The 24,753-nt window shown below is 46.4% G+C and overlaps 1 protein-coding gene across 1 annotated transcript in view; it reads right to left on the bottom strand.

The window, feature by feature from the left end:
• The window catches only part of TMEM132C (transmembrane protein 132C), a 165,773-nt gene that overhangs the window by 3,616 nt on the left and 137,404 nt on the right, over positions 1 to 24,753 (bottom strand). The window contains exons 5-8 of the mRNA XM_063173218.1: positions 16,532 to 16,675; positions 7,433 to 7,638; positions 6,746 to 7,019; positions 5,867 to 6,058 (exon numbers count right to left, since the gene is read on the bottom strand). Of these exons, the coding sequence (XP_063029288.1) occupies positions 5,867 to 6,058; positions 6,746 to 7,019; positions 7,433 to 7,638; positions 16,532 to 16,675 (816 nt within the window). The remainder of the gene's footprint in view (positions 1 to 5,866; positions 6,059 to 6,745; positions 7,020 to 7,432; positions 7,639 to 16,531; positions 16,676 to 24,753) is intronic.

Genomic DNA, 24,753 nt, shown 5'->3' with positions numbered 1-24,753 from the left:
GTGAAATCCCACCCAGATGACACAGATATTTACTTCTCCAGATCTCAATAGCTTTCTTTGCAGGGCATTTCTTTAATTTTTCATTTGTTCTGTGCCTTGCCTGCGTAGCCAGCAGAAGGCCAGGCAGATTGCCAGAGTGCAACTTCCCACAAACTGAAGTTCTTTTCTTCCCACACTTCAACCACAAATGGCTCTAATAACTTCACACTTGGGTACATCAGAACAACTGGGCTGAAAAACCAGCTCTGGGGAAAAACATTGCCACCCTGTTAATGTCCACTCATAATACAAATTTACAGCTTAATATGGTATTCAATTGGCTGCAATTTGTTATGCTATGGTTATAAACAAAGAGAATTGCTGCCCTTCCAGTTGAATTTAAAGCTGTTCAGTGAAAACAGCAAGGGGCATTTAGCTGGGCAGAAGGTTGGGCCATACTGAATATTTGATTTCCAAAGCACTATCAGCAAGTACTCGAGAGACTGAAAGAAGAAAAATAAGTTGTGGCACAACAGGAAAGAAGGCAGAGTTCTTGGTGATTCAAATTTACTTCAAAGAGCTTGAAACGGAGCCAGGGTAGCTCAGGAGCTGGGACGGGTGAACTGCAGAAGGAAATTAAAACATCTGATCCTTCATTAGAGAAACAACCCTGAAATGAGTGAACAAACACAAAGCTGCAGGGCACGGCTCTAATTTCTATCACAGAAATCTATAGCAGAGCAACCCCGGTCAGAGGAAAGCAAAGGGGTTTTTAATGGGTATGGGCAGAGAGAAAAGGATTCACCTCCTCAGGCAATCCAGCATGCTGCTGCCTCCCTTCTCCCCACAGCAAAGGTCAGCTCATGTGCCACTGGGGAAGGCACACTGTGCCAGGAAAACACCAGCATCACTTCCACTGCCTGCCACTGTGCCCTCCTCTGGAGAGCAGGAGGGAAAATAAATTCCTGCAGGATTTTGTTCAGGTGGGGCTGGAAAGGATGGCACCTGTGCCCCTGCCCAGCTGGGAACAGGCACAGCTCCACACCCTACCATGGACTCACCTCACTGAACCCTTTCTGCACTGGGACAAAGTTACCACCAACTTCAAGGCAACTTTTATTCTTTATGCCACTGCTCTACAAATCTGCATTTCTGGTTTTATGAAGCAGAGACAGAGAAAAATGGGATGGCAGTCAGCTGAAATATGCAGGCACACTTTGTGATTTACTGTAGGTAACAGAGGTGTGCACTGGCTTAGCCATTATTTTCTACCAGCACTGACATTTTTTATTTCCAAGAGAACGTTTCTTCATAGGAGGAACCAATTTTTTTTCTCAAAACAACATTGTCATGCCTGTACTACGGACAACATTAATTAAAAGGGAAAGAAAACAAATGAGAGAAAGAGGGAGAGAGTTTAAAATCCTGCTCAAATATGTTGGATCAGACCAAATATTCTATCTGGCAAAAGATCATTTCCTCTCATTCACATCATTAAAGGAAAGCCAAAGGCAGGGCAAGGAAGTGAATTTCCCAAATGATTATAAATTCTGAGAAGCTAAAAAGAAAAGAAGAGAGAAAAAGGAAATGATTTAGTGCCGTGTCCTTCAAGGAGCTGTTTCTGCAAATCCTGTGTACCACATCAATAAATCCCCTCCAAATCTCTGACAAGGTCCCTCCAGTTACTCTCAGGAGATGAAGATGGATGGGAGCCTTCTCACCTGCCAAGCTGCTGCCCCTCGTCTCCTGCCCCCAACACTGAGGTGACAAATGCTTGTGCCCTTTAATTACCAAGCACAAACAAAGGGTGTGAGGGATTAGCTTGCTTTCCAGCCTTGATTTCCCTCCCTTTTCCTCTCTCACACACTCAGAGTGACCACAGGGACACATCAGTGCCAGTGCTCCCCACAGAGCAGGAGGATCTCAGTGCTGAGATGGGGAGTCAGAGATTGCTCATCAGGTCATGCTAATGACAGCAAAATCCAGCCCAGAGATGTAGAAACTGCTTCCCACAACACTGTTGATCACCACCAGGCTTTCCTTAAGCACATAAAAACCTTTATCAAGACATTTTTTGTCTAAACTTTCCCTTGGGCCTTTGCTGCTCTCTTCCCCCACCACAGGTGAATTTTCAGCTCTTGGTCTGTGGCAGTTCCACCACTTTTCCTGGCCTTGAATTACATTGTGGCTTATCAGTCCAAAGATACCATTTGATAAATCTTCTTGGATAAACTGGTTGCATTTTAGAGAATTCTGCTGCTTAGAAACACACATTGGGATATTTGATTTTATTCCATGCTCAGAATAAAGCAGCCATTTAATGGTCTCCATTCACTGTAGCACAAATAAAAGTATTTGTGAGTAAGCCCTCAATTGCTGGGGTCAGCTGCAAGGGCCCTGGAGTGAGGCAGGACATCAGAGGGAAGAAATGGTTGGCTCTGCAGAAAACAAATGCACCCCTCCCTCAATAAAGGCAAAGGAATATTGTTCTCAGCAGCTTCTGCTGGGCCAGCTCTGATTGCTCTGTCTGGGGACTTGGATGCTGGAATGATTTCCCTAGCAATTTTATCACATGAAATATCAAAGTATTACATGTGCATTTATTTTTAAGCCCGTGGCTTGTGTAGTAAAAATTGGGCTTGATCGTTATGATGTGGAAATGAAAGCAGCCAAGACTCAGATCTAAATTCAAGCCATGCATTCCCCCACTGTGGGTTTCTCTCTCTCCTTTTTGTCCAATCTGCTCATGTGACATTCCTTTCCAGTGGGAATTTGCTTGTATTTGCAGGGGAAGAATTCAGATTCTTATCCAACAATGCATCCCTTCTCCCTTTCCCATGCTGCTGAATTCCTTTGTCATTCCTGTGAGCCACTCCATTGCTCTGTCAGCTTAAAGCAGATATAAATACAATTTGGGTGTAACTCACACTGCCAGGATGGGGCAGTGAACCCACACCACAACAATACTGCTAATATCTGTTATAAGATATAAATACAGTTTGGGTGTAACTCACACTGCCAGGATGGGGCAGTGAACCCACACCATAAACATACTGCTAATATCTGTTATAAGATATAAATACAATTTGGGTGTAACTCACACTGCCAGGATGGGGCAGTGAACCCACACCACAACAATACTGCTAATATCTGTTATAAGATATAAATACAATTTGGGTGTAACTCACACTGCCTGAGAGATACTTTAATGCACAGAACTGTTTACTGAAGGCTTTTTTCTCCTTTCTTCACTGACCCATTTCAGTTGCTCGGCCCCCATGCAACACCCTACAGTGACAAAAAGCTGGATATGACTGTGAGTTCCCCTGCAGAGCCAGCTGAGCTTTGAGAGTCCTTGAAGCTCACTTAGATCAGAAAACATTTAAACACTGTAGGTTTTCTTTTGTTTACATTTTGGAGAAGCCTTTAGGATGACAGTGTTGATTTAACAACCATCAGCAAGCCAAATGGAGCAGCCTTCTACCTGAGCAGATGGCCTCCAGAAATAGATAACTCACAGCTAGAGTTTCCAAATTTTCAGAAGGCACTTCATCTTTGATATTTAAAAGTTGGTCAACCCGTGTCTATTTTTAGGCACCTAAATCACTGATCCACTTTTCAGTGCCAATGAGCTCCCCATTGATTAAAAAATAATACATGGGCTCAGCATCCCTCAAGGTCACCTTGCCACAGCAGGTAATTAGCTGCTCAGCTATAGATAAAGGTATCTAACTTAAAGCTTCCAAGGTGAAAAAATATTGGCTTATCCTCTTTAGAGAGCTTTGTACTTATGGAGAAACTGCCAAATTTCAGGGCTTGTGCTTTGGCTGCTTTGTGCTGTGTGTGCAGACAAGGCATGGTCATTAGAACTGAGGTAATCCACTCATTATGGTCACTGAAAAAAGCCACAGCAAAAATGCTGCATTTTTTGTTTTCCAGTTGCATCAGTAAGGTTGCATGAGTTATCTGGGGTTTTTATAAACTTGCCTGAGAGGAAAAGACACACTTAAGTAATGAAGAACTCACAATGTTCAAGTACAGGCTTAGTCCTGGGCTGTCTCCTTGGAAAAAACCCTCTTTCAAAAGGGCTTGATTTTCAGCAAACACTCAGCATTTGCCTTCACAATTCCAGCTCAGTCAGGATCTCAGCTGATGCACTCCAAATCATGAGTCACTTCTTGCAAAATTTAGCCACAAACATTCCCACATTTGCATTAATTTTTCTAAGGGAAAGTGACTTAAATGTTATATCCTTCATTCAAGCTGCAATGAAAGGAAAAGATGTCTGTGACTCTATAGGTCACTCCTACACCATTTCCTTCCACTCATTTCCCAGTGTGAAATCTATTCCTGTCTGGTTTTGGTGATGGAGATGCCCTGCTCACAACCAGGGCCTGACTTCTGCATCAGAAATGTGTCACCCTCAGCAACCTGAGACTGTCCTGCAGGGAACAGCAGCCCAAACCAAACACTTCACCAAAATAATTTAACAGCTCAGATGATGGGAAAAATAATTTCAGCCCAAATCACATTTACACGTTCTGACTGTTCTGTATGACTTCCTAACGTGCCAGTTTCAGTGACATGCAGTGACATGTCACATCACATTGCCAGGCCATAGGCAACAGGAGGGGGCACAGGGGGCACCCCTGGCATCATCTGCCATAACCTGGTGCTGACAAATGTCTCTGCATACTCAGGACAGACCATCCATAAACCACAGAGGCTGACATGGCACTGGGCAGCCTCTCCAGACCCACAGGCTCTTCTGTCTGCAATCAGAGCCACAATTCCTGCAGTGCTGCTGCAGGACTGGTGCTGCTCTGTCCCACAGGACAGCACTGGGTCAGGAGGGCTCCAGGTTTTGTTTCACAGGCTTTATCTGAAGACAGGATGCCAGATGTGGTTTCTAAGCCCCGAAGAAGGGTACAAATGGGTTAATTACATAAGATTCTTATGTTTACAGGATGCAACAAATGGAACAGATGGGCACCGTGTCCTTCTAGCTTGGACATTTCCCTGTCACTAAGTTATAAAACAAACTAGATTATTTTTATGTTCCAGAAAATTAGGTAGCAATAATCATGAAAACGGGCCATAAAACTTGACTTGAGATCTCCCTATCTATGGGAGAGGAAAAATGCAGTAGCTGTGGACAGATTTAATTGTGTGGTCCCCAGTCCCAACCCTCAAACCAACTGACCACGGAAAGATGTTCCAGTGCTGACCCTTGGGTTTATTCTGGGCCAGAGTGAGTGTTTGCCTTGACCTGCTGGTGTTCTCCAATCTTCTTTTGCACAGAGGTTGTGACCTAGACAAGCTGTTTGAAAGACCCCCTTTAGAGAGATGGGAATTTGCTGGCTTAAATAAGATCAGCACATGAAGTAGATGATGAATTCCCCAAAATCCACATGAGAAATAAAAGGAAAGATGAGCCTGGCAGTGTGTCATGGCTCCAGGAGGGAAAAGAAATGGATGTGGCCCTCTTCTGCTTTTTACAACTCTTGAAGATATTGAATTGTGACACACAGAGCTCTGTGCTCTCCAGAGCAGAAAAAAGGGCATGCTCACAGACCAGGATCACTGTCCAAAATCTGTCTGTGCAGTGAAAACAACACAGGCTCATTAGCTAAAGAAAGTATTAAAACTGTGAACAGCATAAACTTCAGTGCAGTTAGGACTTTTACTGCAGACTGAAGTCCCTGTTGGAAGGGAAGAAATGACCAAGCAATTCCAGAGTATCTGTAGGGAAAAGCAACTAACATGGAAACAGACTGCCCCTGAAGTTTAAATCCTAAACTGGCTGTGAATTCTCATCTGTGCTTTACACTGATGAGTCCTGCCCCACCCCAGAAGGCAAACCCAGTAAACCCAGAGGGCACATTACCTGCTTGGGAGTGTGAAGCAGCTCCTGGGCCACGGCTGTGGCCACGATGGCCCTGCTGGTGGCTGCACTGGGCTGCAGGAAGAGAGACAGCCCAGACACCAGCTGCACCCCGAGGTCTGTGATGGTCACTTTGTCATCCAGCACAGTCACTGTCTTCTCTGCCAGGATGGAGTCAGACAGAGGAGACAGAACCTTTGGAGAAACACAGAAGAATCAATTTAGGAAAAGGCTGATCAATTGATAAAACCTTTCCTAAGGTCATCGTGCCTCCTTGTCTCCAAAGCTTTATGCACAGAAAGGAGGAGCACAGGAAAGGCAGTCTGATTTCATTAGCAGGGTCAGAAAACCTGAGTGGAGAGGCTGTGGCTGAGAACCATCCCAGAGTGGGAGCTGTCCTGTCCCAGTTGTGTTATTTGCATTATTTCACCACGAGAGTGGAATTAAAATTCTCTTCTCCTGCTACTCTGTCTTCCCATGTGGATGAGCTCATTAAAGCTCCCAACTGCTCCAAAGGGGGTTACCAGCCTAGGATTTGTCTTTCCTTTCTTGGCTTGGAAACTCTGTTCCTCCAGCTTTTTCTGTTTCTGATGGAACAGCAAGACAGTAAAATATCCCTCCCTTAGCTGAAACTAAGGGCCATGCTGCTCTCTTCAGGAACCACAGACAGCCAGCTCATACACATGCTGTCCTCCCCACCTCCCTCATACCCACACAGATCAGCTCTATCACCCTTCATGCCCTGGTTTGCTCAGGATTCCCATGTGCAACCCCACAGATGACCTGTGGGGCACGGCAGGAGCGGCACACAGCCCACCCCAGCCCTGCCCAGGCTGCACCTGCATGGTGGTCATGCCCAGGCTGTACCTGCCCAGGCTGTACCTGCATGGTGGTCATGCCCACTTCCCGGCCGACCAGGATCCTGCCCTCCTGCAGCCTGGCAATGTGGGGATCCTCCAGCTTCATGAAGTCCCTGACCAGGTCCGTGATGTCAAAGTGCCAGTCGGAGCCCAGCAGGTAGCTCAGCTGTCCCCAGGGCCCCGAGTCCTCGGCCACGAACTGGGTGAGCACCCTGACCATGGCGTGCTGGTACTGCAGGGTGCAGCCCCTGCCCCTGCGCTCGTCCTCGTCCTCGTCATCGCTGTCCCGCGTGGGCCTGGGGCAGGAGAGAGCACAGCGTGGAGAAACGCCACCAAAACAGCACTGAACATAACATTGGGGTGATAATGGAGAGTGCCCCTCAAACACAGCCTTCCCTTCTGCATCTCTGGACCATGGATGCCCACCTCACGTGATGAAGGACCCCACAACAGCACTGTGCCACCTTTTCATCTGTGCATCCCAACAACACCTCTGCCAGGGCACCTTACCAGAGTCCCACACTGTGTTTTGCTGCCCAGGACAGACACAAGCACAGAAGCAGAACTCCCACAGCTTTTACAGCTTTATTGGATCTGCAGATGCCCAGTGCAAAGCTGTGCCAGTACTGCTGCTCCTCAGGGGAAGAGGCAGCACTTTGGGAGCATTCCCTTCACAAATCACACAAGAAATGCAGTGACTCCAGCCCACCTTTTGTTGGAAACCACGGGGACTCTCCAGCCTTTGATCTGGCTGAGCTCAGTGTCAGAAATGTCGATCTGGAGGGGCAGGCGTGGCACCCACACCGTCATCTGCAGGGGGGCACTCAGGTACTGGTAGGTGAAGTTCACCAGGGCGTTCACCTTGCCCTTCATCTCCTTGCCGTTGACAAAAACATAGTCACACCTGTCAGACACCTGAGAGGGGGAGAGAGGGGAGGAGAAAAGGCGATCAGTGTGACAAAATGCGCTCCAAGTGCCACCCTGGCAGCTCAACCCCAAACAAACAGAGGCTCCCCTGTTTATGCACGTTCACGATGGCCTGGTGCAGCGGGAGCAGCTGAACACCCAACACCTCCCTGGCTCGGGACACAAGGTGCTGGAGAAGCCCAAGGGCTGCATGCTGTTTATGAAGCTCGCAGTTGATTTTCTGCAATGCAGCGAGCTCCAAACTGATGGCAGAGCTGGGGAATCCTTAATGAGCAAAGCTCTTCCCAGCTTGGTCAAGAGGAACCCAGCAAACCCAGACTGGGCTCCACAGGGGCAAGCAGCCAAAGCTCTGCCCTCAACACGACCTCCACCAGGGGTGATGCTGCTTTCCCCACTGGCTCTGCAGTAGATTTCACCCACTGAAGAGTAACAGAAGTCATTTCCTCTGCAATAAACATTATCTGTTTGTAAATGTTTACATTTTGATTAAAGCTGTAAAGTATTTCTAAACACTACAGTAGATTTATCATTAATATGTAAATGCTGTCCTGGAATATAAGCAAGCATTATCATAGCCATGTAAGAGTTATATCAGTAATCACTTCTTTAATCAGTGTTGTAATTTACAGACCATTGAGTTTCCTCATTTATTATGTTACTGAGTACCAGTGATAAAATCACTCCTGGATATATAAATCATTAAGAGAGATGCAGATAGTATGAAGTGACTCCATGTGATAAAGTCATTGTCATTTCTATTCCTAAAGGTGTCATAAATGTCTGGGGAAATCCAGTGGCACATTAATCATACATTAAGTGGTGAGCAATGGGAGCTGTTACATTACTAAATGAGCTGGTATGTCTGCAGAAATTACCAGCAAAGCCAGCAGATCCCAGCTCCTGCTCTTGCTACCATCCTGTCAGAATTCTATTTCATCACCCCTAACGAGCATGGATAATGGTGGAAATGCTTCTCCCACCTGAACATGTATTTATATTATCATCTGCTCCCTTCCACCCATTCCCAGCCCCTTTTTATTCAAATGAGGATTATCAGCTGGCAGTGCTGGTTCCCCAGACTAACCAGTTATTCAGGGCAGGCTTGGCCACACTGCCTGGATCTGTTCTCCTGGATGGAAACACGGGGCTGCTGGGGACAGCCAAAGGCAATGGCACGTGGAGCCATGGAGGAAGGATAGAAAGCAGATTTTTTTTTAAAAATGTGTCATGTTAGAACTCAAATATTTTTTTAAATTAAAAAGGTATATTTGTTGAAGAGTTTTTGACAGACAGAAGTGCTTTTCTGCTTTCCTCCAGGCTTTTGCCAACATTCTGGAAGGTCAGCGAGCAGCGCAGGGACAATCCCTCAGCTCTGGGTCCTGCCACTCCAGGCCAAGAAAGTTTCTAACAGTGGCTGGAGACTGTGAGCCCTGATGTGTCTCTCATCTCCTGTAGTATTTATGCTTTACTATGAAAACATCCTCCCTCTGAAAGTGCTTTTTATCTCTGCCATCAGAAGAAGTGAGCAATGATGAAGGGAAAGCCTGCTCAGCCACCACCTTTAAGTGATTGGGTTTTTTCTTTCCTGCTTAGCAGATCAGCAAGAAGTTTTGCATTTTAAAGAGCTCTCTGATGCTATTTCAGCAGTTTCTTTCATTATTAAGCTGCATTCAGCTACTTTTCCCTTTTTTTCTATTTTCCTAGCTTCTTTCTCCAGATTGAAACTAAAATAAAGAAGCAGACAGCAAAGCCAGGGCTAAGCACAGTTCCCTGGAGGCCTCCTCTTTGTCTTTTCCCTGGCATTATATTTTTGTGCCCCCTTGTAACAAAGGCCATTGCCTTTCCAGATGACTTGGACAGATTCTCTCTGTAACAAATCACATTTTATTGAGCTGACAGAGGAAACTGCTGCCTGGAAATGAAGAGAGCCCCTCCTGGATGGTACCTGTGGCACTCTGATCTGGAGAGGCAATCACAGATGGGCTGCAGTGAATGTAAAGGACATTTCTGGAACTGTCACCAGGCCAGTGCAGAACCCCTGGGTGTGACCTCACTTCCCCATTTCAGATGAAGCTTTGATCCCACCCTGGCTCTGTCCTGCAGGAGCTGCTGGAGGTCACACAAAGGGTGTGACGAGGACACACAGCCAGGCAGGGGCTGCTGCCACCTCTGGGGAACACTGGGTTTGCCAGGTTAAATCCCACTACAGACTCCTGAGAAATCTCCCCTCAATTACAGGCAATTTTAGAGAGACAAATTTCACGTCAAACACAGGCTAAGGGATCTTTCCTTTCAAAGGATGGAGAACTCAAGGCACTGGTTTGGGTCTGTGGTGCACAGGAGTGGAAAGGATGACAAGTGTAAAACCTAAAATTAAATGAGTGGTTGCTCATGTGAGCTGCTTTATTCCCCAGTGGTTTTCAGCTCTGGAGATACCAGCCCAGTTCAGAAGGACAGAAAGAGAAGGTTTCAATGCAGCAATGCTCTCAGGTTTATGGAGACTGACAAACTGGGAAGCACCAGTGCATTTTCTAGGTGGCTGTGTGGTTTTAGGACTGAAATGGGGAGATGTGGTTACAGTGGATGTCCTGCTTGTATTCATCAGGTTCAGATCTTGCATTTTTGTCTGTAAACCCATTTACCCATTTCTGTTATACTAATGTAAATGTTGCTAACATATTCAAAGGTTACATAAATGTTTAAATATTTATGACAGCACTTCTGTGAGCAGAGAGCTTTTTCCAGTGCCTCTTACAGGAATCTCAATTTCAGTGAAAAAAAAAAAAAATTACAGGATAATCAGCAAAGAATAGTGGTGTTCAGCACTTTTCATCCTTGTGTTCAGCTCCTGCCATCCCTCTGGCACACCAGGAAGGCACCTGGAGCCCATCAGGTCAGGCTCTGGGAGCAGCCACTCATTGCACTAAGGAGCACAGAGCACCAGGATCACTCATTCACACAGACTAACATGGCATTTACAGGAATTATTAGGCTGTGATAATTCCACACACTTTGGATATTCATGTCCTTGCTATAGAATTTCTCCCAAGATTTCTTTTTAACAAGGTGCTCTGCAGAAAGGGAATTATCCTCCAATAAATTCTCCAGGTTTTGAAAGAGGGACTCTGTGTGGCTGCCCAGCCTTGATTCCAATTAAACACCACGGTCTCACACAAAGGAAATCCTCTGCTACAGGAACATTAGGCTTCCTAAGAAGGATTTCAATGCCTGGCTGCATAATCCTGAATAATCAGTAACCTAGTGGAAAACTGAAGCTGTCTCAAGGCCCATGTACTCATTTTTTCAAATTAAACTCTTTAAGTCTGCTAAAAGTTAAAGCTTCAGACCTGAGCTCTTCCATGCTATTATTTACAGCTTTGTGGCCATGTCAGAGCAGCCTTGAATGGAAACCTCCATTGCAGGAGCTGCTAATTGCTGCAGTGGCCGCATTTCAGGGCCAGCCCTGGCTCCCAGGGATGCAGCTGAGGCTCAGGAGGGGCAGCCAGAGCTGCCTCCAGCAGCACAGGGCACACACAGCCCTGCAGCATGGCAAACCTGAGCACTGCAAGGGCTTGGTTTGCTCACATCAGTGCAAGAGCCCTTTCCACCTGTGACCCCCCAAAGAATGAGTCTGTCGGGTGGGACAGCTGAGAACAATTCCCAGTGTGGCACAGGGAGCAGGGCAGCACTGCCTGCATGGGCTGGTTCCAGCTGCACCCCTGAGAATGAGCAGCCTGCAGCTCTCAGAGGCACCCAGGGCTGGGGGCTGGAGGGGCTGGGTGCTGCTGGGAGCTGCACACCACAGAGTGGGGCCAGTGCTCAGGACAGGTGACACAGACCCATCAGTAACACAGATCAGTAACAGATCAGTAACACACATCCATCAGCAACACAGATCCATCCCAGAGTGGATCCAGCCCTCAGGATAGGTGACACAGACCCATCAGTAACACAGATCAGTAATACAGACCCATCAGGAACAGATCAGTAACACAGATCCATCAGTAACACAGACCCATCAGTAACACAGATCAGTAACACAGATCCATCAGTAACAGATCAGTAACACAGACCCATCAGTAACACAGATCAGTAACACAGATCCATCAGTAACACAGATCCATCAGCAACACAGATCCATCCCAGAGTGGATCCAGCCCTCAGGACAGGTGACACAGACCCATCAGTAACACAGATCCATCAGTAACACAGATCAGTAACACAGACCCATCAGTAACACAGATCCATCAGTAACACAGACCCATCAGTAACAGATCAGTAACACAGACCCATCAGTAACACAGATCCATCAGTAACACAGATCCATCCCAGAGTGGATCCAGCCCTCAGGCCAGATGACACAGATCCATCAGTAACAAAGATCAGTAACACAGATCCATCAGTAACACAGATCCATCAGTAACACAGATCCCTCAGTAACACAGATCAGTAACACAGACCCATCAGTAACACAGATCCATCACTAACACAGATCCATCAGTAACACAGACCCATCAGTAACACAGATCAGTAACAGACCCATCAGTAACAGATCAGTAACACAGACCCATCAGTAACACAGATCCATCCCAGAGTGGATCCAGCCCTCAGGCCAGATGACACAGATCCATCAGTAACAAAGATCAGTAACACAGATCCATCACTAACACAGATCCATCAGTAACACAGACCCATCAGTAACAGATCAGTAACACAGACCCATCAGTAACACAGATCCATCAGTAACACAGATCCATCCCAGAGTGGATCCAGTGCTCAGGACAGATGACACAGATCCATCAGTAACACAGATCCATCAGTAACACAGATCAGTAACAGACCCATCAGTAACAGATCAGTAACACAGACCCATCAGTAACACAGATCCATCACTAACACAGATCCATCAGTAACACAGACCCATCAGTAACAGATCAGTAACACAGACCCATCAGTAACACAGATCCATCAGTAACACAGATCCATCCCAGACTGGATCCAGCCCTCAGGCCAGGCTCCCAGCACCATTTGCCAGCACAAGGACGGAGCCCCAGCCCTGCAGAGCAGAGCCAACACCAGGGCTGTGCTCTGGGTGCACTCTGGGCTCTCTCTGCTGAGCAGGGGCTGCACTTTCAGTATCAGCAGCCAGATTAGCAAAACTGAGCAGAAAGCCCCCAAAGCAAGAGAGCTTTTCTCAGGGCAAAGGCTGTACATTATCTAATCTCATTAGAGAGATTTCAGAGGCAGCCTTGCAGAGCAGCAGCAGTACATTTAACTAACTGAATATCATTCACCACGACAGAACCGAGAGAGTAAAAGGGGCACAGAATGCCAGCTGGGACTGGAGGGCATCTCTCTGCTCCCCAGTGCCCAGCTTCTGAGGCTGAGCTGTGCTGTGCTGAGCCACAGGAGCTCCTGCAGCTCCCATCATCACAGAACCCAAATCTGCCTTGCTCTGTGCACTCTCCAGTCAAGCAATTTCTGGAAATGGGGACAAGCAGAGGGCTTGGCTCCTGCTCACTGGGGATGTGGCAGCCCACATTTGCAGCATGGCCCCAGATATCCTGCTTGGCAAGGCAGGATCCCAGGGTGGAATCACTTTTAATTCCATCTCACAGTTTGGGCAGTGGTTGTGCATTTCCATCACAGTGTTTGTCATTCCTTAAATCAGTGTGTATCCACAATGCACAGATCCACAGTGAGTAAACTACAACCAGGGGCAGAAAAGCAAAGCAGAACCAAACCATCCTGTCTTCTGACTGTGTTACTCAGGTCTGGAGCAAACTGACCATCCTCCCATCACACCTGGCACTGGACTGGTGTGGTTTCTCCCATTTCCTTTCCCAGACTTTGTGCTGGAGCTTTGGAGGTGACTCTGAAGCACTTTCTGTGGAACTTCAGGAGCTGTTGCTGTGATTTTTCACTTGGCTCTCCATGCCCAGGGCAGACAGGCAGCTGGGTGATGGCACAAGAAAAGGGAGGGAAGTCTGCAAGGATATAGTTTAGCAGTTTCTGCAAGGATATAGTTTAGCAGTTTCTTCAGCTGCCCTTGAAATTCCTGCCTATGATGTGATGGCAAGGCATTTACAGCTTCCATTGTGAATGTATCTCAGTCCATGCCCATTCTGAGTTTCAGTTTCCACAGAGGCTGGCTGCTGGGCTGCTGCTGCCCACTCCTGACAGAACAGCTCCTGTGGGACCTCCAGCCACTGCTGCCCTGGTGATCTGCTGGCATCTGACCGAAGGGTGTGGTAAAGCTTCATTTCTATTAACTCCTCTCAAGTTCTGCTGCTCTGCTGAGTACACTGATCCCAGAAATCACAGCACTATGGGAGTATGGAGGAGGGCAAGGAGGTGGAGGTTCCATTTGTTATCCTGTTCAGAATATAACATAGCACCCTTGCCAGAAGATGAACCTTCAAAGTCATGGGGCTTCAGAGCAGCAAAACAATGGCATTTCCATGCTGTGACTTTCTCCCCTGTTCTAAAGGTGTTCAGTTTGACACAAGTGACTCTGTGTTCACACAGCATCAGAAGGGAAGGAGCAGCCAACAGAGAAGCAGGTTGCTGGCCTGGACTCATAGAGATGCTGCTGTGTCACAGACATCTTTTATGGAAAATCTTTTCCTTAGGATTTTTCCTCCTGAGGAGCTGCGAGGCCTCAGGAACAAAATGTAAACATTGATTATCTGCTGCTGTGGAACACAACAGGTGCATCTGGGATTGGGGTCATGTGGGTGTTTGTAATTAATGGCCAATCACACTCAGCTGGCTCGGACTGTCTGAGACACAAACCTTTGTTATCATTCCTTTCTTAGCTTAGCCAGCCTTCTGATGAAACCTTTTCTTCTATTCTTTTAGTATCGTTTTAATGTAATATATGTCATAAAATAATAAATCAGCCTTGTGAAACCTGGAGTCAGATCCTCGTCTCTTCCCTCATCCAAGAACCCCTGTGAGCACGGTCACACTGCTGGCCTGGCCTCACAGAGATGGAGCTGCTGCTGTGCCAGGGCTTTCAGGTTATTTGGAGTGTGGTCAGTGGGAACTGCACTGGAGCTCCTCAGCTGCTGAGCACAAAGCTCAAACCCTCAGGGCAGGGGATGTTGTGTTCCTCACACAGGAACCACACCCGTTCTGCAGGAGCCTGAGCAGGGTTTGCTCCTGAGCAAAGGGCACAAAACACCTGCAAAAGCAGCAAAACCCACCTGAGCTGAGCAGATGGCAAGGAGCCCCTGCATGCAACTGCAATTGCCATTAATGCACCCAGACAGATGGATCCTATTGGTAAATTCCAGCTTGGCGAAATAAAATTTGGCTTTTGCTTCCTTTTTAGTGCCATAATAAATTTTGTGTCCACTTTTAAAAGGTTGGACCACTGTGTGAAGGTCTAGAGCACTCAAAGGCATTTAAAGTTCATGAAATCAGCTGTAAATTTGGAAATAAAGACTGGGAACTATGCGACAATAAAAGAAGTAAAAGGAGTAGCAGTCAGCACATTTAAACTGTGCATGGAGCTGCCCTGGGACCATGAGGATCACTGGGAAACTCTTCCCTGCTATTTGCAGATAGATCCTAAACTCAGATTTCCACTGGGTTCTGTCACTGAGAACAATGTAACTCAGCCCAAGTGAAGTAAAAATTAATATAAATGAGCTTTGAGCTGATGGCCAATTGCTGGGCAGGAGCATTACCTTTAAGCTCTTTACATGAACCACACAAAGGACATTTATTTGCTAACTAAATATTACAGGCCAAGTGCAGACAGGCACTGAGCATCTTCAGCTTCTGGCCTCAAACCTGCCAGGTTTGGCTGAACCCAAACTACCAGAAATTCCACACAACAAAAATATCTGCCTGAACCTCTAGATGACAATATGAGTAAGTATTAAATAGCTCTCAATAGCTCTCATCAAAAACTCATTTTTTTTCCCCTAACTTTGTGGTTTAAGGTAATCTACAGGCTTTATATGAGCTGTAAACGCATGCACACAGCCCTTGTACCATGGGCTCTGCCCAAAACACAAAATTCATGAAGACTGGATTTTATTTTTCAGCAGAAAGGTTACTCCCAACAAGGTCTCTACACCAGGATTTCACAGAGCAAGATATTTCTAAAGAATTGAACATAAAAGCTTGATGGAGAATTTCAAAATGAATTAAGGATGAAAGACCTCTGTGCTCATTTGAAGCTTTCTGAGTGCTTTTTAAAATCTGAACCAATTGAAGATGTCAATTTGCCTTGAACCCCAAACCACTTCCCCACGTAAAGAAAGAAATTTTGTGGAAACAAGAACATTCTAGATGGAAAAAAAATTTAAAAAGCCTTTTCTCCTTAATGATGAGATGAGCAAAGCTTTTTGTTCCAAGCACTTCATTGAGCTGTGCTTTCCAGCCAGCTGTATGTTTTACAGCAGTGGGCACTCGTGCCACAGCCACATCCCTCCAGAGGTTCTGCACATATTCCAAACACACAGGAGGCACCTTCTCCCACCATGTGAGCAATTCCCAACCAGCCCTGAAGAGAGAGAAATTACACCTGAAAATGTCCCTGCCTGATCCCAGTAAATGCTGTGTTAACCTCCAGTTATTTGTTCCACTTCAGCCTCAGAGTGCCCCAGGCAGGGGAGGCTCCTGAAGCCACTCAGAAAGTTCTGGTGCTGCAAACATCCTTGGAAGGAGCCCTTTTAGTGCAGGTAAATTATTTCTGCAGAAAATAAGAGAGGAGCACAGCAGGGCCCCAAGTGCTAATCAAAGGACAGGGTGCTTCAGGAAAACATTCTTCCCAAACAAATGGCTGGAGAGCTGCAGCAGCCCAGGCTGTTTCCCTTTTCCCTGCGAAATGTGAAAGCCCAGGAGCCACTGGGTGGCAGGAACTTACTTTGATGACGTCCTCCCCAGAGGATTTGCACTCCACAGACTCAGAGATGTCTGTCACAGCACTGTTCTCCTCGATGGACACCACCTTGATGGGCACTGCCACCGTCCTGCCCGTCAGGATGGCCGTGTTCAGGATCTCCGTGTCCTGCACGAAACAAAGCACAGCACTGCTCACACCAGCTCTGGGGGGCTGAAAATCTCTGTTCATCCCCAGAGAGCACAGCACTGCTCACACCAGCCTGGCTGAAAATCTCTGTTCATCCCCAGAGAGCACAGCACTGCTCACACCAGCTCTGGGGGGCTGAAGATCTCTGTTCACTCCCAGAGAGGTGCAGCCTGGTGAAAGGCAATGAAACCCCAGCCCTGTCTGATCTGCTAAATAAACACCCAGCACTCTGTTCAACAGCACCATTCTCTAAACTCAGGTCAGGCACACTCCACAGGTATCACCTGCTTTTCAGATATGAAGGGTTATTCCCAATATTCATCTTCCAACATGTGATTTCAGAGTTTTTACTAACGTAGGCTTGACTGGCAATCGCTTCTCAATCCTGACTTGACTGGCAATCACTTCTCAACCCTGCTCTTCATTTATCACTTTATGATACGAAGGCTTTTGATATCAGCTGCAGAAGAAAAGGAAAATGCTGTCCAGGAGGGACACCAAAAGGGGACAGCCTGCTGCCTTAGGGTAAGGATAAAAGAGCCTCCAAAGTAAAAATGAATCCAAGCCCACTGCAGAGACGGGGCCTCTCCGTGAACTTTGTGTCTGGAACTGTTTCAAGATTATTTAATTTCCTCTGATACGGCCAATGAAGCAATGTAAGGAATCCAGAAGGAGTCAGTGATGCTGTTAACTGCAGGGGAAATAACAAGGAAATTTGAAGTCTGAGGTGGGGCTGTGGCATATAAAAGCCTTTCCATGCACCATCGACCAGGCTGACACTTGGAACTCCTCAACTATGTCAGCATCACTGTATTCCCAAGATTCCCATGCAGGAAAAACTTCAAAGTCTTCTCCAACTTTTCAGCTTTCAATACAAAGTGAATAAAATATTCAGCAAATTCCTCAGCACTCAGGACTGCAGCCACTGATGTCAACAGCAGCAAAATGGGGCACTGACACTGTTGATACTGTTTTCAATTCAAGTTCAGTGAGTCTGAAATTTAGGTCACATTTCCTTTTCATCTGACACCTTGTTATTTCTCAGGTTCTCCTGCAGCTCTGTTAGGAAATCCCATCAAACTTAAAAGGAGATGCTCAAAAGGAATGTTGACTGTTCTAGAAAGGGAAGAACCCTGAATGATTCCTACTGCAGCACGAGAGATGCCCAGCACTGGGAGGGCACTGGTGCCCACCCAGCCTCAGCCCTGAGCAGAGATGGAAACCTCTTGCCTTCCCCTGCACTGGAAGCAGCCACAACTCATGGCTATTACACAGATTAAGAAAGACTGATGTATAAGCAATTCATATATTGCACACTGTACTAAAAGCAATTTTCAGCTCTGCCACTTCCCTTCCCCAAGCTCCAAGTGCCCTGTGATAGTTAAAACAAACCAGAAAAAGAGAGCAAGGAGCAAAGCCTGGATTTTATTGTGTTTTTTGTTTAGAACTAAAATAGAGAAGCGTGTATCCCCCATCCCTGGATGTGGAACAGCCTTGTGGCACAACTGCTGCTGCTCTGTGTTCCCTTCATATTGCTGAATGAAGCCAAAGGCAACCCAGGGAGAATCACCACAAACCTGACAGAAAACTGAACAGCACAGGAAACAACCACAGCCCAGACTCCCCAGAGGCTGAACTGGAACACATCAAATCACAGGAGCTCAAGCAGACTCTGTATGTCTGTCTGTCTGTCCATGAGCACCCAGATTTGCTTCCCTGCATTCTCCCACCCCCTGAACATCCTCTGACAAGCACAAATCCCATCCCCAAGGACAAGGACCAGGACAATTCTTTTCCATCAGCAGCAGAACTGGGGCTTCTGGGTCTCATTTTCCAATGCAATATCCTGCCCTGACTGCAGGCTAATCCAGGAGTACACAGACAGCATTCCTAAGAAACTTTCAGAGAGACTACAAATTCATTTAAAATGAAGGCACTTTTCAAAATCACAATATCTTGGCCATTTCCACATTCTTTAATTTTTAAAATCCCCCAAGAACTAATCTACTTTCTGTGCAGGCAGCAAGTAGACTTTAAAAATGAAATTTATTTTATGTGACAAAAAAATTGGAAGCATCTGATAGCAGTGTTTGGACTTGTTCCCCAAGAAATTCAAAGATGAGGGAAGTAGAGTAAATTGAAAAAGCACACAAGGAAGATGCACTGTAAGTCAGCACCAATATCCAGGTCAGAAAGAAGTTCCTGTAAGTGAATTGCAAACTCTAAAAAAGCCAGGGCTGGCACTTGCACAGCTGAGACAGAGCTACACAGATAATCCTATGGAAACAAGGGAGATCCTGGCTTTGGAACTGTCTTGGCAGCACAACGCCCAAATCCCAACAACATCTGACTTCCACTGCAGAGGCTGAGCTGCCTTTCCTGCCTGAAGAGCATCTACAAACTGCCAGGAAGGTTCTTTCTGTTACCAGGGCATCCCTCCAATGGATACAACATGCGAAGGAAATAATTACTATTTAAACACATTTCATTAACAAATAGTATAATTAAAGAACAAATTTCCCTCTAATGATTAGAGGAAAACTCTAGTGGTTAGGCTCAAGGAGGTATCAAAGGAGATATCTGAGAGCAAATAATTGGATTTTGTGTGTAAGAAATTACTTTAGAATGTATTGACAGAATTTGATGCAAACCCACCACTGTGCAGGAGATCTCCAAGTGTTCCTCCTCGAGCTGCTTTTACAGCTCAGAGCACCACAAAGCTCCTCTCATGCTCTGGCCATGCCTGGGTCAGGTTTATTTGGATGAAGCCACCAGCAGCAGCACTCCCTTCCACAGCTGCAGCCACTGTGCTGCTCTCAGCAAACTCTGCAGGGCTGCTTTGCACTAAAATCACCTCTTTCTTAGCAAGGGGACAGAATTCCCCAAAGCAAATGTGCTCTAGGCACCCCCAGGGCTGACTCTGCAGCCATCTCACCTTTTATTCCAGCCCTTTTCAGTCAGGGAACCTGCACTGAGGGCAGTGGGAGCTCTGCACACAGAGCAGGAACACAGAGTGCTGCTTGGGCTGAGCTGAAGAGCAAACCTGATGTTCATCCAGGCTCTGGGTTGTAAGAAGGCAAAGCATTCAGCCATGACTGATTCAGGAACTAATTCAACATTAAATTGTGGCAGAATGAGGAAGCAAAGTGACAGCTGTTTAATTAAACTCCAAATCCGATTAGATGGTGTTATCAAGAGAAATCCATGGCAGCCTGAGGTCATGAGAATGGTCCAGCGTGCAGGCTGGAAACTCTGAGAGTGGAGTCTCCCAGGATGATGTTAACTGTGGCTCAGCATTCAGATCTGTCCCTCCCACAGGCACAGCACCTCAGCAGTGACAGACCTGTGGCACACACCTGAAGGACTGACACGCAAACCCAGCCATGCTTTGACAGGGAGCGTGGCCTGGAGGGATGTGGGAAAGGGCACTCGGGCACTGCCAACCTTAAAATGAACCCTGCAGTTGTCTCACAGACAAGCACAGTGCCAGGGAGACAAAGGGCTGCAGTGGGGACAAAGCCCACCCAGGAGCTGGGCTGTGCTCCCACCGAGGCTCCCATCCCTGGGGAACACTGACATTTGCCACAAGAGATGTAGGAGATCTGAAGTGCCCACGCCAGCTGCAAACACCCCAGGCAGCTGTGGGGCTGGTGTGGGAGCACAGTGGGTGTGGGCTCAGTCATTAATGCTGCTGAGATTACAGTGATTAAGGAAACAACACTGGCAGGCAGCAGACTGTGCTTATCCCCATAATCCCAGATTAACAGTAAATTATACATTGTGCTTTCTGCCAGCTGGGCCCTCTGACACCCGCAGACCCGGGGTGCAGGAGGGGAAGGAATTCTGCTCTGGGAATTCTCTTCCACTTGATTCCAATACCATTGGCCCAGCACACCTCAGTCCTGCTCTTCATTTATCACTTTATAATACAAGGGCTTTCATTTCATGAGTAATATCAGCTGCAGGAGAAATGGGGAGATGCTGTCCAGGAGTGACACCAACAGCCTGCTTCCTTAACAGCATCCTCAGTCTCCAAATGTGGAGAACCCAGGCTCTCCATGGCTGGAGCTTGAACCCAGGTTTCTCCCTGACTCTGAGCTGCAGGACTTGCAGCTGGGATCCAGGTTACTCCCTGACTCTGAGGTCCACTCTGCAAAGGAAAATGTCAGCTAAGGAACTAATTACTTGTGGAGAAAAACCAGGCCATTCCAAATCTACATAAAATGGGGCTCTCAGCAGCTTCTCCTGGGCTGGAGCCCTGCCAGAACACAGGGCAGCTTCCTGGGGCCAGGAGCAGAGAAAGCAGAGCTGGGATGGGAATTCTGTGGGCCCAGCTCAATCCTCCCTGTGGCTTTTGTGGACAGTGTAATTTATGATCAAGATCTGAGTGTCTCTTCAGAATAGGAACTCAGTGTTCTGCAAATGCAATGCCCTTTTCATCAAGGATCCTGTCTCTGCTCAGTCTCCACATTAAGATAAATCTTAATTACTGGCCCCCTACATTAGCAACAAACCATTCAGTTCTCTTCCCTGCTTGCAGAGTTTTCAAATACCCTGCTGGTGGAATTTCTGAGTCCTGATAAATTACACTCTGCAGACAGAAAAGGGGGATGCAGAATATATTAAGAGACAGGGATGCAGAGAAATATCTCTGGATCCTTGGATGACTAATCCCCACTTTCCTTCAGTGAATCCATCCTGTTAGCATCCAGACGTGCAGGAGGGAGCATCACCCATGATTACTTTGATTCAGCAGATGCAGACTGTGTTGCTAAATGTAATTCTATCATCTGTCACAGTGAGCATCCCTTGCAAAGGAAGAAGGGACTGGAGCACCTCATTGCTTGGCTCTGCCTGCAGGTGGTGACAGGCAAGGCTGGCACTGCCCAGGTCCCACTGACCCAGGGCCAGGGACAGAGCTCTGGGCTCTACCCACGTTATTGTGACAGCAGGAGTTTTGTAATTGTGAACAAAAATAAAATCCTATCAGCATTCCATGTGAAAACGCCAGAAATGGTTCTGGCCAGCAGGAAAGCAGCAATGGGCACACCCTGGGTTAGGACCTTTCCCAAAGGGACAAATCCTGAGAAATTCTGCTGTAAATTCTGCTGGGAATGCCACTCGTGCAGAGCTGATGGGAAAGGAATCATCCTGGCAGCCAGGGCAGCGTTCTGTCCCTGCTGAGGGGGACAGCAGCCCTTGTCTCATCTCCAGCTCTGGAGCCAGGGGAACAAAGAACCCGAACAGCCAGCAGGTCCAGAGAGGCAGGAACACAGAACCCAGAACTACAGAGACACAGAACCCAGACCCAGAGAACACAGAACCACAAAATCCAGAACTACAGAACCTCAGAACCCCAAAATCCAGAACCCCAAAATCCAGAACCACAGAACCACAGAACCACGATGCCTCTGAAGCTCCTGTCACTTCTTCCACATCTGAACAACCGAGAATCAGATTCAGATTTCTTTTAACAAATTGGTTTCAGAAGTAAATATTTACTTCACTGTGTTTGTTATACTAACTTTATCATATGCAGTTCATAAAACCAATTCAAAACTTAATTTTGGAGCTGTATGAGTTTGCCACAGGCACTGAGACTAACCAGGAAATCTTATTTCCTCTCCCTTGTGAAATAAGGATCTAAGCACTTGCATTAATATTTCTACCAGTAAAAGTTCCCCTGCCTGAATGTGAATTCATTATTTCTCTAAAAGCAGCCCCATCCTGGCTCCATGTGCCAGTGCTGAGCAGAGACTGAGGTGAGATTTTCTGCAGCAAGAGCACCCAGATCAGCTGAACCCCAGCACACCTGGGGGAACTCCTGAGGATTCTCTGCCTTGCTGGAGCTGGGGCACCCAATCCCACCAGGAACAGCTCAAATATTAAATAATGAAATAAAATTAAATATGGAAAAACCAACTATTACACCAAAGCTGCTTTCTGTTGGCTGAACAGCCATGCCAGGGTTCAGTGGCCAGTCTGCATTTGCAAAGAGAGATGGCATTTCCTGCTGGGTGGAGGAAGGGTCTGGAACTGGAAAGGACTTCAAAGGAAACAGTTCTGGAACCCATTAAAACTTAACAAAAACCTTTCAGGACAACTGCAGGAGATGGGAAACAGAACCCCGCATTTCATCTTCCTGTAAGCACCTAAAATATAGAATAAGGACATAAAAGTGACTGGAGAAGATGAGAAGCAGAATCCTACATTTTAATTCTCCAAGCATACACCTAAACTAAAAAAAAACCCAGATTTTTTAGAAGATGCTTATTTGTAACACAGGAAACTACCTGCTCCTCTTTGTGCCATTTCAGTCCTCACTTTCATTATTTAACTAAATTGACTCAGAAATGAAAGCACTTACATAGGAAACATTATCTAGAGAGAAAAAATTGTAGTTATGGCTGGAAATGTGAGTGATGACCTGAGATATTCCAACTCCAGCACCACAACTGGCTCTTTTTAGCATAGGAAATGGGGACAGATGAAAATGAGTGAAGTGGCAGGTTAAAAGCCCTAATTTTGAGCCCAACACACTTGAGAACCATTGCTGCTGCTGCTTCAGAGCACTGCTGCTCATGGACCCAAGTACACTTGCAGGTACTTCTGAGCACACTTACACTCGATAAAACAAGCAGTAAATTGTCCTAAGTTCTCTTGAAAACTTCTGTTTTCGTGCATTTATGCAGGGCATGAATTAAACACATTTAAATTCTGGCAGATGTGTGAAAACACCTGCAGCTGCCTTAGTCCCCAGTTAAACTGCAAAGAGGATCCACAGCATGTAGCCATACACAGAATTTTCATCTGCTGAGCACCCTCAGACACGTGCTTGGGAAACTGAGTGCAGGAAACACATGAAGAGCATTGACTTGAGGCTGTGAGGGTGATCCGAGCTCTGCCACTGAGCTGAAGGAATTTTAAATGCTTCATGCACCTCAAGGATGAGGTCCCAAGGACAATTTCTTGTTTTAAAGAACTGGGGTGATACAGGGATGGTTTTTATGGCTGCTATGGAGGTTGTGAACTCGCTTTATTTGGGTAGATTAATATGCCATGGATTAATAATGAGCTGCTTTCTCCTTCTCATAGACAGAGCTCATGTCCTGCAAGCCCCTGAACTCCCCAGTTCTTGGCTGGGCACTTGCTGAAGTCTGGGGATGTCAGAGCCTCATTCAAACCACAGTGGAAGTGAAGCAGGCAGCTTCTGCTTCAGTATTTCACTTTCATTTACCCTGGTTTGAAATCAGCAAGAGGAAATTTCTACTTGCTCCTTTCTTATTCTGGCAGTACAGTTTTAATTTTTGATAAGCAAAATCTGTAACAAAAACACCACAAACTCTTTAAAAAGTGGCCATAAAAATGCAGAAAATAGTCATTATTATTTTCTATCCTTGCACCTAGATTATTTTTCCTTTTCAAATAATTTATTGATGTCACTGACTTCACAGCAGCAAAGCACACAGAGGGCATGACCAAGATTATTGCATTAATGGGAGCAGATACTGTACAGACATCAGGAACTCACTGTGGTTAAAAGGATGAGAGAGTGACACAGGAAAATCAAATTATTGATCAGACACACGTCTGATAGACTGGTGGGCCTTATAGAAACCAAACCTGGCATATATCTAGAAGGAGGAAAATTAAATATATACAGTATGTATAACCACAGATGCAATTATTTCCCCCCTCCTCAAGCAGAAACAAGTTTTACCCTCAGGGGCTGCTTGTCCAGACCCTGCTGGAGGCTCCTGGCTAAGAAGCATCCTTGAAAGGGGCTGCTCTGATCGTTGTGTAAGTCAGGGATATGACAGACCAAGGGACCAAAGCCATTTGTTTAAGGCACATTTTCTGTGTTAGTGTAACCTGGAGCAATCCCAGTGACCATTAACTTTATCTGAGCATCTCACAGCAACTTCCAGCTGAAAGAGGCTTGAAAAAAGATCAGTGTGCTCGAGAGCTTGGCCTTTATTCCAGCTCTATTGGATGGCCTAATAAAAGACATCACCTCTAGCCACAAAGCTGGCTCCACTTCTGGAATTACTCTGATT

The sequence above is a fragment of the Melospiza melodia genome, chromosome 20 (genome assembly GCF_035770615.1).
Source record: "Melospiza melodia melodia isolate bMelMel2 chromosome 20, bMelMel2.pri, whole genome shotgun sequence".
Classification (NCBI taxonomy): domain Eukaryota; kingdom Metazoa; phylum Chordata; class Aves; order Passeriformes; family Passerellidae; genus Melospiza; species Melospiza melodia.
Note: the sequence above shows the minus strand (reverse complement) of the source record. Positions and strands in the feature narration are given on the sequence as shown.